Here is an 18,497-nt window from a genome sequence, read left to right on the forward strand (position 1 = left end):
GTTGTGCCTTCCTTCCTCATCTCACTGTTGCTCTCGCATACCTCGAAATTGATGTAACATGTCAGGAATTAACAACAATCATAAATCATAGTCCATCAAATTAACAATAATTATATAGTGTGGTTTGATGAAGAGACGACGGAACGATGATAAATATCGCCACAACGTATTTGCCTGACTGACAGACATGATTTATTTCACACAAATAACAATCGTCTCTCGCTCTGAAGGCAACGTACGTGTAATTTGGTTTAATGAACTTCGGTTTTTGCTGCTTCTTCGACGTTTAAATTGTCGTGAGTAATGACGAATAATCGTTTAAAACAACAAAAACCAATAAATTATGTGAAATTGCACCGAAAATGTCGTTAAATGGCGAATGTTGTGAAAAAATTAATAATAAAACAAAAGTTGTTCTCGCCGGGATGTCAAGTAATCGATGCTTTCGTCTTTCTGTAAAGAGAAATTAATGAGAGCGCATTTTAATTTTCAACAGGTAAGATTTTTTTCATATAAAAATTATAAAAAAAAATAATCAAAAAAAATTTTTTTTTTTTTGAAAAAGTATAAAAAAAGTTCTACAAAATCTAATTTTTTTTTCATTTTAAAAATTAAAACAATTTTTTTTTCATTTTAATTTTTTTTATTTTAAAAATTTAAATAAGAAAAAATATGAAATAAAAAACATCAAAATTTTAACATTAAATTTTTTTTCTCAAAAAAAAAAAAAAAATTTTTTATTTTCATTTTATTTTAATTCGTATTCTTATGAATTAATTAAAAAATTTGTGCTTCAAAATTTTTTTAACCTGAAAATTTCTTATTCTATTTTTTTTCTTTAAAAATATTCAATTTGAAAATCCGTAAATGCTTTAAAACCATTACTTTAAAAATCTATCGGAAATGTCTTTTAATAAATAATGAAAAAAAAGTTCACGACACCAATAAACGGCATTTGTACAAACGTTTTTACACACAATCATAATAATAAATAAAAATAATAACCAACCTCTATTCAAATATGATATTTATGAGCTATTTTTATTATTTATTGCCTGATTCTTTCGCCATTATTTATGATATTTAATAATAATAATGGTCTCTTTGCACACACACAGGCAAAAAGTTCAAAACGAAAAAATCTAAAAAACTGAATGAGAGAGTGAGTAAATTTATGCAAAAAGGAAAAAAATACAAATGCAGATTATTTGGGTTACGAAGCATGAAAATTGTGTGTTTTTGCTACTACTTCTCGTTCTGTGCTACCAAATTAGCAAGGAAATGAAAAAAAAACAACAAAGTTGAGACATGATTTATTTATGGAAGAGATATTTGAGCTGGAGGCCTTTTCAAAGTCATTCGAGCGAATGAAAAAGGGGACCTTCCGAAAATTTCGCTTTGATCATTTTCAGGTAAGTTGAAATTCAATCTGATCACACACAAATTTATGATTGCTATATTTCAGGCGATTTTACTAAATTGGCCATCATTAATGCTCATTTTATTTAACAACAAACTTACCTGACTGAGCACTTAAAATTTATTCATCTATCGAACGGCAGGGAGAGAGAGAACATTGTTTTATCTAAACATATCATCATAATCGGCCTAAAATGCATTCCATTCCGCATATTATGCGATGTTCGAGCTCATGTCGATGCTGCGATGATGATGATGATTATCAACTAAAGTGGGCACAACACACAAACTCACACATTGGCAAGCAACTAATAATAATATAATGGAGTGAAATGGATAAATATGAGCTAAACATGTGATTATCTTATTATTATGTGATTATTATAATAAACTAGATGGATGCAAAATCGAATTTGGTGTGCAATGGAGCAAATATGCGGACTTGTTATATTTAACACAAATACACTCTCGACAAATAATCGGAGCATCATGGCACGCAGAGATAAAATTAGGTGATCAAAATCCGGGAGGAGTTATGGGAAGTATTCAAGTTTCGCGTGATAATTTAATTTTTTTTTTTTCACATTTTTTTAATTATTTTTTTTTATTTTAGATTCTCTGAAGCTCTATTGAGGACAAATCTGTCAATTCCTCTTGTTCAGGACCGACATGATCACGACACAAGAAGAAGGTTCAGATTACAAATCCCATTGTCTCGAACAAACTACTCACGAAACAGTGTTTTTCATGAAGGGATAAACTTATTCAACAGCTTCCTAACAACCTCTTTCTTTTCAAATCAAAAATTGAAACAATCAATTAATCCAAACCAAGCAAAAATAATTAAAATTTCCTAAAAAATTTTTCTTTATGAGAAACAGAAATTTTTCACAAAAGGAAGCACGAAAATTATCCAAAATCAGTGTGGGCGAGTTTATTATAATTTTCTATTTATTTGAACAAATTATCATGTGTGTGTGTGTGTGCACACAGCATTTCGAACATGATTTTCCAATTTAGGCCTCCAACTCTAATGTTGCGTGCCGTGTTGTTTTGTATATTTATTTTAATGATAAACAATGATAATGATTAGGCAAATTCGGTCCTTTCAAGTAAAAAAAGATATTTATTAACTTGGTTTCAACCAATATGGCATGAAATACCTTTAGGTAATGCCAATATTACATGAAAAGCTTGTCAGGAGTGTTTTTGATTGATTTTCAGGAAATTTCTCTGCTACAAGGAGAAAAGTTCTCGAGAATGAAGACACAAAGTCATTATCTGATGAATATTTAAAAGAGACACAAACAAAGCAATTAAATTAAAACCATTAAATTCTCATCTTATGAATGAATAAAATTTCGTATCATATGGCAGAGTGCAATATTTTTCCAACGTACGAGTCCTTAATAATTCACAGAAATTGTACACATTTGTGGTTCCATTTTAATATGCAAGCATTCATTATTATTAAGTCTTTTCTCGTTGTGTCGTCGTCTTTTGCATTCTCGTTCCTTATCTTAAATGCAGCTGTTTATACAAGAGATTTAACATCTATTAAGAAGATATTTATTATAAACCTTCTTCTTCTTCTTCCTCCTCTCGTCTTTTTGCGAATGTACGAAAATTGTAATTGCTGCTTCCAAATGTGTCTCACACAGAGCAAAAAATATCACACACAAAATAAATCAAGTAAATACTTTATAATTTTCACATTCATTAAGTTGAATTTCCGGGCTCCTCTTGAATAATAATAATATTTTGCCTTTGAATTTATTGTGTTTTATGAGAAAATAGTGCCATATTTTCACACAAAAAGCAGGAATTAGAAGCCAGGTACTTATTTATTACGCATTTAGACAGCAAAAGCACACACAAGGAGGCAACAAATGCTCTGGCAGAAGAAAAAGATTTATTTTAAATGTAAATGTTGCTGTGGAAATAAAGGGTAATGTCTATGAAAATGCGGTTCGGCAACGTTACGATATACGATACGAACGATAAGAAAATATTTATTTATACAAAGTATTTACGGGAAATATAAAGTGCTGAATTTATTATGACATACACAAATATAATAACAGTAATAATCCCTTTCGGAGAGATAATTTTTGAGAACTGGACAGGGAAAAACCTCGAAAGCGATTTTGTGAGAACTTTTTTCTAAAAAATTGTTCAATTAGGTATTGAACTTATGTTTTCAAAATTAAAAAAAAAATTATGAAAAATTATTTTTTAATTTTTTAGTTGAATTGCTCTGAAATCAATTTTCAATAAGAAATTCTCAAATTTTATCTCAAAATTTTAATCAACGGTAAAATTTATTGAATATTTCTCATTTTTTATGAAAAAGTATTTCAAATTTCGGCAAAAAAACGGCCTTATTTCTAAAAAATAAGTTTTAATAAAAAAAAAATCTTAAAAATTTACTTACATTTTTTTTATTTTAGGTATTTTTCAAGCCATAAGATGCTTTCAAAAAGAAGATTCTGTTGAAATAACAATTAAACATCCTTCGAAGCAAATTTCTAAAACATCTTCCAAAATCCATGCGGGTCCTTTTTGCTTCTCATCGCCTGTCCAAAACGCCTGAACATTAAATGTTCCTGTCAGCTTGTAAATCAAACAACAAATTCGGAGCATATGGCTTCCAGAACAACAAGCGCACACACGAAAGCTGAAAATTATTCATTAATTGAGTCATTTATATTGTCTTTTGTGTTGCTGTCGTACGTAAATTGTTTGCATAAAGCTTTCGTGCAACGAGCAACGACAATCATTAATCTTCCTTGCTTCATTGTGCGCCATACACAGAGCTTTATGTTACATCATATTTCAGGCGAAATAAACAAGCAAGCAGTCATTTGTTTCCTCCATTCATCATTTCTCACATCTTTTTATTACAATATTTATCGTCGTCGTCACAATTAATAATAAATCACAAACAAAAATTTTTTTTTCGACGACTTGTACAGCGGACCCGTACGTAAAATTGATTGACGTTTTAAAGAGCTCGAGCATACCAAAAGTTTTTAATCTGACACTAATCTTCACTTTTCATGCTATTATTCGACGGAGCTCTGCGTCAAACGCGTCGTTTCATCGTCATCGTCGTGTGATGTCTGACCAATCAATCTCTTTTTTTTTACATACGGCGAAGCCAATTTTTTGTGCCTCTTAAATGACTTAATAACCAAATTTTGAAGTTTTCAAGTGAGTATCATTTCAGAAAAATCAGAGATTCATAAATCAAATTATTATTACGCTTTCTTTCGTTTCTCCCGCGATTGAATGAAATTGATTGTGTCATGACAGGCAAATGGATTAAATTTCGAAAGATTGTTATTAGACTGGACTGTTTTTGTTTCGTATCACCTGTCGAACGTTTCTTTCACACGTGCTTCAATTTCACAGTAGAAGAAACAAATTCCATCATTTTTTGTTCGTTCGATGCGATGATAAATTTGCCCCTCCAGAATGATGAATGCTTTATTTTTGTATGTTTTTCTAATAATTCTTCTCTTCTCTTCCAATTTTGATGTTTCTCTGAAAAAAAAAGAAAAAAAACACAAAAGACGATGATTAAAGATCTGAACTTTGTTTGTTACAACAAAGAGCAATCATAAATATAATAATAATAAAGAGATTGATTCAAAAATAATTACTGGGTTATTAATTTTTTTTTCTTCTCCCATTTTCGGAGATGAAATGAATGAAAACATAATAACTGATGGCTTGGCAGTTTATTTGATTGATGATTAGTGAATGAGTTTCAAGAACGACGAAAAGCGAACATTTGCCGCCAAACCGCCCGCGCTCAACTTCTTTTGTGTGCCCGCTGCTCGAATGATAAATAACGCGCAAGGAAAATTCGATTGATGGAAATTAGAATTGATTGGAAAAACAAACTTGTAATGCCGTCAAAGTAAAAAAGCTGAAATGGCGACGAATGCGAACCCATTCGAACAATATAATTAATTTTTGCCACAAGCTTAACTGTGTTTCCGACTCATCATAACAAATATTGCAAAATAATTCAATCACCATTAATCATTGTCAGCGTGAGTTTTGTGCGGAGTATGAGGAAGGAGAGAGATTTTTTTGCCTTTTTGTTATGATAAATTGGTTAATATTTCGGTGTGTAGCTATGGACAATGTAACTTCAATAAATTATCATCGTCATCAGCAACAATTTTATTTCAATAACTGAAAAATTTTTGTCAAGGGATGGTAAGTTAATATTTTTCACTTAAAGAACAAAAGCTAAGATTTTTTTTTTTTTTTTCAAAAACTAAAAATAAATTTTTGGAGCTGAAAAGGTTTTTTTGTAGTTAGTTTTATTTCTTAAAAAGAATTTTTGAAAAACTAAAAGTTCACATTAAAGTCTAAATTTTACTTTTTGAAAAAAACTAAATGTTTAGTTTAGGATTTTGAAAGTATTTTTATAAAGCTGAAAGTTAGTTTTAAGCTCTGAAAAAAATTTTTAATAAATTTAAAGTAAATTTTATAGCCTGAAAAATATTTTTGAAGAGCTTACAGTTCATTTTAAAAAACTAAATATCAAACTTAAAAAAAACTAAAAGTTTATTATAAAACTAAAAGCCCTAAAAATCTATTCTGAAGAAATTAGTTCATTTTAAGTGAAAAAAATTTTTTTTTTTAAATACAAGTTTTTTTTTTAAGGATATTTAAAGAATTGATGTAGAGCTAAAAGTTTTTTTGAAAAAAAATTAAAAGAATTTCTATAGAGAAAAAAGTTGGCTTTATGCCCAAAAAAATTTTTAATAATTTAAATTTCAAAAAAAGAATTTAAAAAATTTAAAGTTTATTAAAAAAAATTTTTTTTTTTGAAAAAAATAAAATTTAATTTTTTTTTTTTTGTAAAATTAAAATTTAAATTTTTTTTTTTTTTGAAAAATTAAAAATTTATTCTAAAATTAAAAAAAAATTATAAAAACTAAATTTCAAAGGCTAAAAAAACAAATTATAAAAAAAAAAATTTATAAAAAAAATATTTTTTATTGACTACCCCTTGCCATTTCGAACCAAATATTAAAAAGCGCAAAGTCATATAGACAAGCTGTCTTACAAATTATGATTAAATAAATGAATGAATTGCAACTCCCGCAGCATTAATCCGCTCTTCACACACACACACGAACAAACCGAATTTCATCACATTTATCATTTAAATCAATAATCGTTTTGGGGCGCACACATTCCTTGTAACAAACATGACGTGAAACAGACAATCGAACGACAGTTATGCCCAAAATATGTCTGGATCTCTTTTTCGGTCCATCAACATTTACCTTACCCCTTGTCAAGCGCCGTCATGTCACTCTGAGAATTGCGAAAATTAATAAGACTCGACATTGGTGACATTCCGAGACCCATGTTAGGCAGTAGATTTGCTCGAGTTCCATTTTCGAGAGTTTCGTGGCAAACCATTGATAAAGATGTCGAATATTATGAGTCGATTACGACGCAAGTGAACGACTATTACTGAAGAGAAGGAGCAAAACATACATAAAATAACATTAATTTAATAAGTTATTAGCTTTGTTGCGATAACTTTGGTTGCTGCTGGACATACAAGATCCATTTTGTGCGAGAAATAATAGATGAGAGGTGTGTTCCCTGCAGAGATATGCATAAAAAGGTAAATTGAGTGTACCGAAACAATTTGTTTATTTATTCATTAGGTCGAGAAGGTGCCTTGCCAGCAGTTTCGTACACATTTTAATGATATTGTAAATCGATTAGCACTAATTTAATACGTTATCTGAGGATGTTTGTGATCTCTTGACTTCGTTTCGTTCGTTCATGTTTGCCGCCGAACGAGGTGTGAATTCGACCTACAAACTGTTCCGAGGCACTTATTGAAAGAACGAAGCCCCAAAACGAGACGTCGACGATGTGAATTATACGTGTTGTCAATCAAAGTTGTCTAATAGTCATCAACTTCAACATGCTCCGTCGTAAAATAAATTTTCTTTTCTTCGACGGCAACCACAACACATCAACATGCTTCTGATTAACAGACAGACACACACACAGAAACGAAACCCATGAAGATATCATCATGTCTTTTATATTGGCAGCACCTTTTAACATTTCACACACCTGAAACACACATTTGATTGCATGTGAAGGAAAAAAGCAAAGCAAGCGCATGTTCTTTGCCTTTCATGTTGCTCGCTTGAGAGACGGATGATGATGATTTGAAAAATAAATAAACTAAGTACTTAACTCTTGTTTCATCGTTCATCGGCATGACGTGCAAGTCTATATGATGTATGTGGTCTCTGATCGGATATTATGCTTTCAATCATCATTCATTGTTGTTATTATTATTTTATTTTTTTTCCTTTTCTCTGTTTGTTGTTCAAAAATAACGTATTTGAGTCTGTCTGACATAGACACGAAATCATGACTGATGATCATAGAACTAATACCGCACGTCAATTTTTGTTCGAAGCAAACGGAGATATTGATACAGAGACGCGGGAACGGATTTCTAATCGATTTTCATTTATGCTCGATACGATGGATGTGATATTTTGGCTTGTTGATTTCTAAAGAAAAAAAAATCAAGAAAAATTTAAATTTTTGTTAAGAAATTTTTATTTAAAGATTTTTCGAATTCATTTTCAGAAATTCAGAAATTTTATTTAAACATCAAGCTGTTCAATTTATAAGATCAAAGGTTAAAAAACTTAAAAAAATCAATAAAAAAAAATTAAATTTTTTTTTAAACATTTTTGTCAAAAAAAAAAAAAAATTAAATAAAATAAAAAATGATAAATTTAAAAAAAAAATAAAAACAAATATTTTAAATTAATTTTTTTATTTATATTTTTAACAAGCTAATAAAAAAATTTATTTAAAATAAAATTTTTAATTTTTTTTAGAGTTTTATCATTTTTTATTTACCTAATTTAATTTATTTTTTTTTTTTTAAACATTTTTTTTTTTAAAGTTTATTGAAAAGAGTTTATAAGAATTTTGATAAATGAAGAAAAATTCAAATTTTTGTTATAAAATTTTATATAAGATTTTTGAAGATCATTTTGAGTTAACAGAAGCTTATATGAACTTCAAAAATTAAACTTTAACAATTTTTATGATAAAGTTTTATTTCATTTCAAAATCGAAATCAAAAATTTCAAAAGTCAAAAATAATTTTAATAATTTTAAAATTTTTAAAAGAAAATTTTGAATTTATTTATTTTTTTTTATTTTAAAAAATAATTTTTGTTGCGTTTGAAAAGTTCATTTGAAAGATAAAATTTTAATTTTAAAAATTTAAAGATTCATTTAAAAATAATTTTTAGACTTTAAAGAATTAATCAAAAAGCTAAAAAAAATATTGCACTGTAATTTATTTTTTTTTTTAATTTTTAAAAAGTAAAAAAATTAATTTAAATTTTATAATTAATTTAATTTTTTGACAAAAACAAAATAAATTAGTGTAATAAAATGTTCAGCTTTTCAAATGATTCTTTAAGTCATGAAATTATTTTTTTTTAATGAATCTTTAAGTTTTTAAAATTATATAATTTAAATTTACGCTTAAAAAATTTTTTCCAATAAAATTTAAGAAAGTGAATATGATGAAAAATTTACATATCACTCAAATTTACAAATCAATTTATTTCAACTAAATTTTTTTCAATTTTTTTTTTCTTTAATAGAAGATTTAAATTGAAAAGTTCATTTAAACAGCAGAAAAAAAATTTCTTTAAAATTTTCTTTTAAAAAATTAATAAATTTCTTATATATGAAAAAGAGTTAAAAACATAATTTTGAAGAATTATATCTTACTTTTAAAACTGAAAAATAAATTTTAAAACTTAAAAGATCAATTTTAGATCTAAAAAAAATTTTTAAAAGCTTGAAATTAATTTTCGAAAATAAATTTCAAGTCAAAAACTATAACTCAAGTCATAAAATCAACTTTTCCCGTTACAAACTAACAAAAAAATTAAACTTTTCATCAATGGCTTGCCTCAAAAAATGATTGATCTACTTATTTGCCGCCACAGCTTGCATTTCAAATCATCATTCATCCATTATTACATTATATTACATTATTATTGTTCAATGAGAAGCAATAATTTCATCGAGAGAAAAAAAGAAGTTTAACAATGTTCACGTAAAGGCTCATTCAAATCGAAAAATATAATTACGCCTCAACAAAAAAAGAATAAATAAAGAACGAGATGTCTAGCATTCAATCAAACTCAAACAAAAACACGAAAATTACTACTTAAAGGATGATCGGCTGCTGATGATGATTGGAGAAATAAAAGATTGATTGATGGATAGACAACGAAAATCCATGTCACGGCGGTGATGTGCGTTAATCCGCGCGGTAATGGTTTCGAATAGAACGAAAGAAGAACATCATTTATCAAATAAGCGCCCATTGGTTCTACTACGATGTAAATTTTACGGCAAAGATATCGAAAGTCAATTTTGACGCGACGTTGGCACTCGTTCCTGTCGCCATGGCGATCATTAATTTTTTTTTTTCGTTATTAACTCCTTCTGACTTTTCAATAAAGTCATGACGGTGCAAGAAAAGTTGATGTTTGACGACACGAATTCCCATTTCTCACACGCGGAAGCTTCGTTTGACGTCAACTTTTGGTCGATGGCGAGATGATGTGTTGATTGCCGCTTTGTTTCTTTCATTTTTTCGTCTCTTTGTTGCACAGCACCGAAAATCGGCTCAAATTACACACGTGAAACGACGACTATCGGCAGATGGCAAATAAAATAATCATCAAGACATGAATACTGTCTGTTTGCATTAGTGTCGATGCTGCGTTGCCATCAAAGATATCGAAAACGACGAGAAGCAGAGTTAAAAGTAAAACCACAAATTGGATGGATATTAGATTTCCGTACATTTTCGTGTCTTGTGTCGTCATCGAACGCTGTTCGCTACTGGGATTTGCATTTTTTGTCATCGCTGTCTGCCCGGATTTCGTATCATATAAAAGAGGATAATGTTAATGACTTTCTGGTTGCTATTTCGTGGTTATTGCATGTTCTTGCGTTAATTATCTCTGATTGCGAATGGAATGCGAAGTCGTAAAAGATCGAACGAACGTGTGGTTGACCACACAGATTCCAAAAAACGAAAGAAAGGATTCAAAGGTGACGCACTTTTGAGACAACTTTATTGAAATAACTCCGAGTTCATGTCCATTAAAACTGCCCTCTCAGCAGACGACGGAGAAAAGGTAATAAAAAAAAGTAATTTATGTCGGAAAAGTTAAACGATTATTTATAACATTCCTCCCATTTCCACGTCGTTTCAAGCCATTTTCGTACAATTTTCATTTCAGGGATGTGAAAAAAGGCGTTTCTAAAAAAATTTGAAGGATGGTAAGTTTTTTTTTATGAACTCTTAATAATTTTTTTCTTATTTCAAAAATTAAGTTAATTTATTAAATAAATTAGCTAAAGTTAGATTAAAACAATACAAAGTGATTTGTAAATTTTTCATCATACTTTATTTCAACTTTTTTAAGATTTTTTTTTAATTTTTTTTTCTTAAAAGTTCAATAAAGATTTTTTTTTATTTTTTAAAAATTTATTTTTTTTTAAAACAGTTTAATTAAGAAAAAGTTTTTTAATTTTTTTCACTTTAAAATAATTTTTTTTTTAATTTTTTAGAATTTAAAATTTTAAAATTCAAAAAAATATTTTTTTTAAACTTTTGTTTTTAGTTTTTGAAATGTTTTTTTTTATTTATTTCTTTTTTTTAGAAAACATTTTTTATTTTTAAATTCTTTTTATTTTTTTTTTATTTATTAAAAATTTTGTTTAAATATTTTTTTAATTTTTAAAATTTTTAAAATTTTTTTTAATTTTTTTGATGAAAATTTTTTAAATTTCTCTGTACAATTTAAACCAAGAATTTTTTAAAAATCATCAAACTTACCTTCAAAACATCAAATTTCAAATTGTCCCTCAAAAGCTGCACTCCTGTGATGCGAATCTCTTGCCACAAAAAACATCCAAAAGAGGTTATCAATATCAAAAGAAAGTCTCTCCCTTCTTCTCTGACGGTCCGACAAGGAGACAAAAACATAATAGAAAATCTCATAAAATGGTCAATAAATAACAAAAACATGCACCCTCCGACGTTTTCTTCGTCTTACATCGGAGTCAAGAGAGAATTCGCATATGCGTAGATTGTTGGATTTATTTGTGGTAGACAACGAACGACAGCAAAAACGATGAAGGAAAGGAAACATATTTTACTTATCAATGCAAAAACATCTTTCAACCTGTCCCCTCTGTCTGACAGAGATATTTCTTTTGACATAAATTGCTTGTAAAACTTTGTTAAAAGCATTTTAAATGATGATGAAAAGGATTTATTTATTTGAACCTTCATCTCGTTCGCTCGTCTTCACTATATGTCTTTCAACAAGTTCCAATCAAGAAATAACTTACATGCTTGATTGATTTTTTGCTTCTATTCCGAAGAAATTGTAAAAACTTAAATTTATCTCAACTCAAGTTAAAATAATTCATTCAAAATCGCAAAAAAAAAATATATTAATAAAAAAATATATAAAAAATATATATTATAAAAATATTAAAAACACTAAAAATAAAACATTTAAAAAAAAAACGAACTAAAATGTAAAAAATACAGCCCTTATTATTTACTTTTTAGTTCATTTTTTTTTTCAAATGTTTTATTTTAAGTTTTTTTAACACTTTTGTTCATCTATTTTTAATATTTTTTAATGTATGTTTTTTAAATATTTTTTAAAAATATTTTTTTTTAAATATTTTTTTTTAAATATTTTTTTTAATATTTTTTATAGGCTTATATGGGAATATCCCATATGATAGATGAAAGTTGAAAATCTAATTATAAGCGTACTTTGTGGGACAAATTTCAACATGTTTTGACCTTACTTTGAGCTATCTATCTCTTAAAATAAAAAAAGTTTGCTGAGACGGACAAAAATTACTAATGTGAGTTGTAAGAAAATGTATATAAAAAATTGCGAAAAGTAAATTTTTTACTAAAATAAAAAAAAATTTTTTGCAATAAAAGGACTTGAAAATCAAAATAATTCAGGAAAGATAAAACAAAATCTTAACCAGAGGCGAAATCTTTACATCATTTTTAATCAAATTCCCTTTCAAATGGCATCCGAACGAATTTCGCAAAAGAATCTCGTTAACAAAAGACAGAATTTCGTTAAAATTTATTGCACCGCACTTTGTCTAGATATTTTTATTTTATGTTCTTCTATAAAATTTATTATATTACACAAAAAAAAAAAATAAAAAATTTCTGACCAACAAAAAAAAATAAAATGAAGAAAAGAAGAGACACTTAAGTGATATTATATTTTGATTACTGAAAAATTTATTTTTATGCCATGAAAATTTAACGTGTTTTGTTTATTTTTCCGCGCGTTTGTTTCTTGTAAGAATATAAAATAAAAAAAAGTAACCGCACATTAAGAACGCACTTAAAATATTTTATTGCGGTTTTTTAAATACTCGCCAGGTTTAATTTATTGTCGAACAGGTTATTTGCTTGAGACCTCCAACGACATTGTTGCTTCTTTTTCTCTACTCTACTTTAAATATTTCTTCAAAAAAACACCTTTTTTAGTCTTCCAACGGCGGTTGTAGCGTCAAAATTAGTTCCGGGATCTTCTCGGTTGTCGTGAAAATGCGTTGAGTTGTCGTCCTTTGCGTCGTTGTTCTAAAAGTTGTCGTGAAATCCGAGTCTTCTAACGGCGGCAAGAGACTTGTCGCAGGAATTTCGATGTCAGGCAGCTTCGTTGCTTGTTGGAAACGTTGAGCAAGAGTTACGGCGCGAGTTGTTGTTGCGCGTGTCGTTCGTTGAGTCGTTGTGCGTCGCGTTGTTGTTACCGTAGGTCTTCGAGTTGTCGTCGTTCGACGAGTTGTTGTCGTTCTGCGAGTTGTCGTTGTCACAGGACGTCGCGTTGTTGTCGTTACGGGACGACGAGTTGTTGTCGTTACAGGACGTCGAGTTGTCGTTGTCACTTCTTCATCTTCGTATTCGAAACATTTATCCACAAAAGTCCATTTGTCGCCGTCACGACATTCACGGAACGAATTCCATTCGGAATACAAATTTTGGGGCGCCGTGAAGAGAGTTTTCATGCAATTAACGTCATCTTCGAGATTTGTATCATGCAACGAGTCACAATCGACGCCACAAACTCCATTACATTGCTTCTCACTAATTTGGAAAATCCCGTATTTCGAATTTGTCAAAGCATTTGTTCGGTATTTCGATTCTTTGCTTGCCAAACAAACGTAAGTCGGCAAATCATCCCATTCGACATCGTATTTGTTGTACAATTCCTTCGCCAATTCGCATCTTTGATAAATTTTCGACTTGTGATTCGATCTGGGGCGAGAAGTTGCTCTCGCAGTTGTTGGTCTCGTCGTAATTTGTCGCGTTGTGCCTCTAAAAGACGAAACACGGGAACTAGTTTGATCCAAACAACTTGTGTACGTCTCCAAATTCGCCTTGCAATAGTCATTAGCATCCCACGCATCGAATCCGTCGCCCGAATATTGATGATGATGCGCATAAACGTGATACCAAGCGCAATAAATGTCATCCGCAACATCATTATCTCTGAATTCTCCGCATGTAGCGTCGCAAATTTTCGGCTCGCCCGCTACTGAACACCAATACTCGTCGCTAAACTGAAACAAGCCGTGATACGAATGTACTCCGCGATTCGTCGAGAAGGCGGAAGTATCTAATCCGCTGTGAATTTCCGCAATACATGTGAACATCGCAGCTTCCAGTCGCGGCAATTGATGTCTCTGATGCAATTCTCGCGCCAATTCGCATCGTTGGTAGATTTTCGCGTCACTTTGCTGCAGGAAAAAGCAAAAAATTACCAAAAATGCTCTCATTTTGAAATTTTTATATTTTTTTGTTTGATTAATCGATGCGCGCGCGCGTACCGTTTAAAAGTTCTTTCAATACTAACTGAAACAGGATTTACCACACGCATGTCAAGCCCAAAAATTTGTGTGATCCGTCTGCTTTTTTGCTCAAAATGTATAAATAAAATGTTGAGATTCTTGTTTAATCTCCATATTACGTCATGGTCAGGTGTTAAAATAAGTCTTTTCGATTCAATTTGATGTAGGTCACTTTTACTGAATCGTTTCTGGTTTTTGCGCATCTCATTAGACACAATTTTTTTTTTTTTTTAATAAAATACTATGAGTTCATTGATGATTTTTTTTTTATCTTTTGTGGATCTTTTGTTTGTTTGATGCGGATTAAATGGCATGCTATCTAAGATGATTGATTTTGAAGGTTTTTTAGTCTATTAAAGACTTTTTTATCGCTGTGCGAGGACACACGTTTAGCGGATAAAATGGAACGATGTTTACGACAAAAATTTACATGAAACTGCTTTTTAGATGTTTTTTTTATAGAAGTCAAAAAAGGCAAAAATTGATCGAACGTTGACCTTTTGTAACTGGAGATGTAACGAAAAATTATTTTTGGTTCAAAATTTTCTTCTTTCAAACAAAAAAAAAATTTTTTTTTGAAAATTTTAATTAAAAATATTTTTAAAAAATCTCGATTAAATTCTTTGTTTCAAAGTAGGCTAAAAATTTTCTTAAAATAAAATATTTTAGAAAAAAAAAATTTTTTTCATGAAAAAATCCATGCATGTTACAGATCTACATTCAAAACCATCAACTAAACATAAAAAATATAATTTGAATTTTTTACGTATTTTTTTACGTATTTTTTACGTATTTTTTACGTATTTTTTAATTTTCAAGGTTAAGAACGAACAAATAGATATTTGAAAAAAATTTCGTATTTTCATATTAAATTTTAGCAAAAATTTTAAATTTTTTATATCCTGTTTTTCAGGCTATTTTCAGCTTTGAAAAAAAATATATTTTTTTATATTTTAAAATAAATAAATTAATTTTTTTTTTATTTTCTAAAATTAAATTAAAATTAAATTAAAATTAATTAAAATAAAATAAAATAAAAAAATTAATTTTTTTAATATTAAAATAAAATTAATTTAAAATTAAATTAAAATAAAAAAAATGAAAATAATTTTTTTGAAATAAATAAAATAAAAAATAAATTTTATTTTTTTATTTTAAAAAATATGTGTCAACATATATGAGAACACCAAAAAATTAAAATTTGATTGAAATTGAACAAAACTCACTTTTCAATGAATAAAAAAACTAACTTTGATCCAAAAATATCCAACTGTGACTCGAAATAAACTAAAAATTTGACTAAAATTCCCATTTAAAGTCTCTCAACAAAACATTGCCTGACTTCACAAAACGAAGAAAAACGAGTTTTCAGCAAGAATTTTCTTGACACAAACAATGACAAATCATCCCCTTCACAACCCGTTCCATAATCCATCATCACGGAAGGAGAAGAAGAATAATGAAAGCACTTGTCGTCACCGCAAACGACGACGACGACGAACAAAAACAAAACCCAAACAACTCACCTCTCGTCAGCTTCATAAATAACGGCAAGTCGCTCTCTACCTTTTTGCACTTCCGTTGAATATTTATTAAAATAAATAAATGGCACTTTTCTGACACACCACACTTTTTACTCCGTCGAAAATCTGCATAACCACACAGAAAACCGTTTCGCGTTGAATTGTTAATTTCATTATAAATATGCATAAATTGTGCAATAACTCATAAAAAAAGAAACAATTACTATAATTATGGGCCATTCTCTTCTCGTTATTTTTCCTTCACGTTCGTACTTTCTACCTTCCTTGACTTTTGTACTCCGACTCATGGCATTGTTGGTGTTCCTGTGCTGCTAATAATTTTTCGTTAAGCTTATAAATTTGTGTTTTGTTTTTAGTTTACTTTTTTTCTGCCTGTTTCGTTGGAACTCCTCTGCTTTTGTTTGTTTCCAGTTGAAATTTATGGTCGAGTGTTTGTGTGTGTTTGCCAATTATTCGCGCTCGCTGGTTAGACGACAAAAACCTGCGGACCTGCGAGTTTAGACTCACACACTCATATTTTATTATTTATGAACTGAACATAAAAATCGTGCAGAGAACCATTAAAACCTGTGGAAAAAACTTTTTTTCTGTTCTCCATAGCATATTCGCATTATTTTTTTTTCTGTTCCTCAAAAATTTACATAATCATGTTACATTATGCAAAAAAAAATCAGCCAGTTTTTGTTTAGGACTTTTTTTTCGCGCAAGAGTCCTGAGAACGGAGGCAGGTGAAAAATGTTCAATTTTTTAATCCTCTTAACTTTCATTAACTCAATTTGAATCACTCACAAAAGTTATTAAACAATAAAAATGATACCGAAAACTTGTTCATCTTTTTCCTTTCTTTACGAAGAAAACGACGTTAAATAACGCAAGATATGATAATTGAGTGAAAATTGTTTCTTGTACAGAGTCGAAAGTCGAGATAAAGGAAAGATTTTAATTAAGTTAAATATAATTTTTCCATTATCACTTTTACACTTTTGCCTTCGTCGTCGTTTGAGCATGAGATGAAGCATGGCAAAAAGGGGTATCGCTAACAATTAACGATAATTTAATTAAGGATTCAGAAATTTTATAATTTATGCGGAAGAGAAGAGAAATTGCTTTAAATTTAACTTGTCGATGTTAAATTATGATGAAATGGAGTAAAAAAATGAAGAAAATAATGATTTGAATAACGACCGTTTGATTTGAATTGAAATGAAGCGACGCCTTATTTTACCGCATTTCCGGCACCGATTTCCATGAGACGAATGCAATTGATAAGGACGCCAGCGCCATCATTAGTTGAATTGCTTCTCACGAGAGGCGCCAAACCGGATATTCACATTTATCATTTTCATTCGTCTCAATTCAGAGAAGAAATTGAATTAGCGTGAATGTGATTTTAAAGTGCAAACGGCAGGTATTTTACGAAATAAAATTTTTAATTTTTACATTTTTTTTTTATTTTTATATTTTTAAACGAAAATATAAAAAAAATATTAAGAAAAAAATATTTAAAAAAAAATTTTTAAAAATATTTAAAAAAAAAATTTAAAAATTTCATAGTTTAATTTTTTTCTTATTTTTTTATAATTTTTTATTTTTTTTACTTATAATTTTTTAAATGAAAAAATTATTTTAAAAGTTGAAAACTTCAGAATTTTTTTTTTTCTATTTTTCAAATATTTTTTTAAATATTTTCTTTTATATTTTTTTTATTTTTTTCAATATTTCTTAATTTTTTTTTTTATCATAGTAAACTTCGTTTTTCATGCTTTATTTTTTTAAATTTTTTTTAAATATTTCTTTAAATATTTTTTTTTTATCATAGTAAACTTCGATTTTCATGTCAACTCGTTGAAATTTTCCTCTTCAATACGAAATTTTCTTCAAAATGTCTGAACGAATCGAATCAAAGATCTTTCGTCAAATCATCAAAGCGCTTGGTTTCTACCATCATCAACTGAACCATTCTCCAACTCTTGAAGAAATCAAGCATTTTATCGAAATGATCAACGAAACTCTGCGTCCCATTGCCAACGTTGAAGAAAAAATCGAACGAGCGATGGAAGAAATGCAGGAAATGAACATTTGTAATCTCATGCCCGGCGAATGTTACGTTCTCTTTACTGAAAATCCGTTACTAAAACAAGATGAACCGAGTCATGAAAGTCACGATGATCAACAAGAAGAAGAAGTTCCCGCAAATCAACGTTCCTCGTTAACTATGGTTCATACTCAAACCTTTGGATTTGTCTCGCAAATGGTGCATATTGAAGCGGGACAAGCTGATTCGGAAGAAAATGTGACTTTAATTCAAGAAAATGTCGAAAATCAAGAAGAAACTGAAGAAATTCAAGTTGAAAAGGCAACGACATCGCAAAATATTGACGAAGCAGAAGCAATTTTAAGCAAAAACGATGAAATATTAGAAGAAAATCCCGAAATTGTAGAAGAAAATGAACCAAAAAGTAGTCAAACTGATGAAATTTTGACTTCTGAACAAGAAGACGAACTCTTGAA

General features: G+C 29.0%; 1 protein-coding gene across 1 annotated transcript; it reads right to left on the reverse strand.

The window, feature by feature from the left end:
- Positions 1 to 13,077: 13,077 nt before the first annotated feature.
- LOC134832535 (integumentary mucin C.1-like) lies at positions 13,078 to 14,370 on the reverse strand. Its single transcript, XM_063846596.1, has one exon. It carries the CDS (start codon positions 14,368 to 14,370, stop codon positions 13,078 to 13,080), a length of 1,293 nt encoding a protein of 430 aa, XP_063702666.1.
- Between the last annotated feature and the right edge of the window lie 4,127 nt (positions 14,371 to 18,497).

The sequence above is a fragment of the Culicoides brevitarsis genome, chromosome 2 (genome assembly GCF_036172545.1).
Source record: "Culicoides brevitarsis isolate CSIRO-B50_1 chromosome 2, AGI_CSIRO_Cbre_v1, whole genome shotgun sequence".
In the NCBI taxonomy this organism is placed as follows: domain Eukaryota; kingdom Metazoa; phylum Arthropoda; class Insecta; order Diptera; family Ceratopogonidae; genus Culicoides; species Culicoides brevitarsis.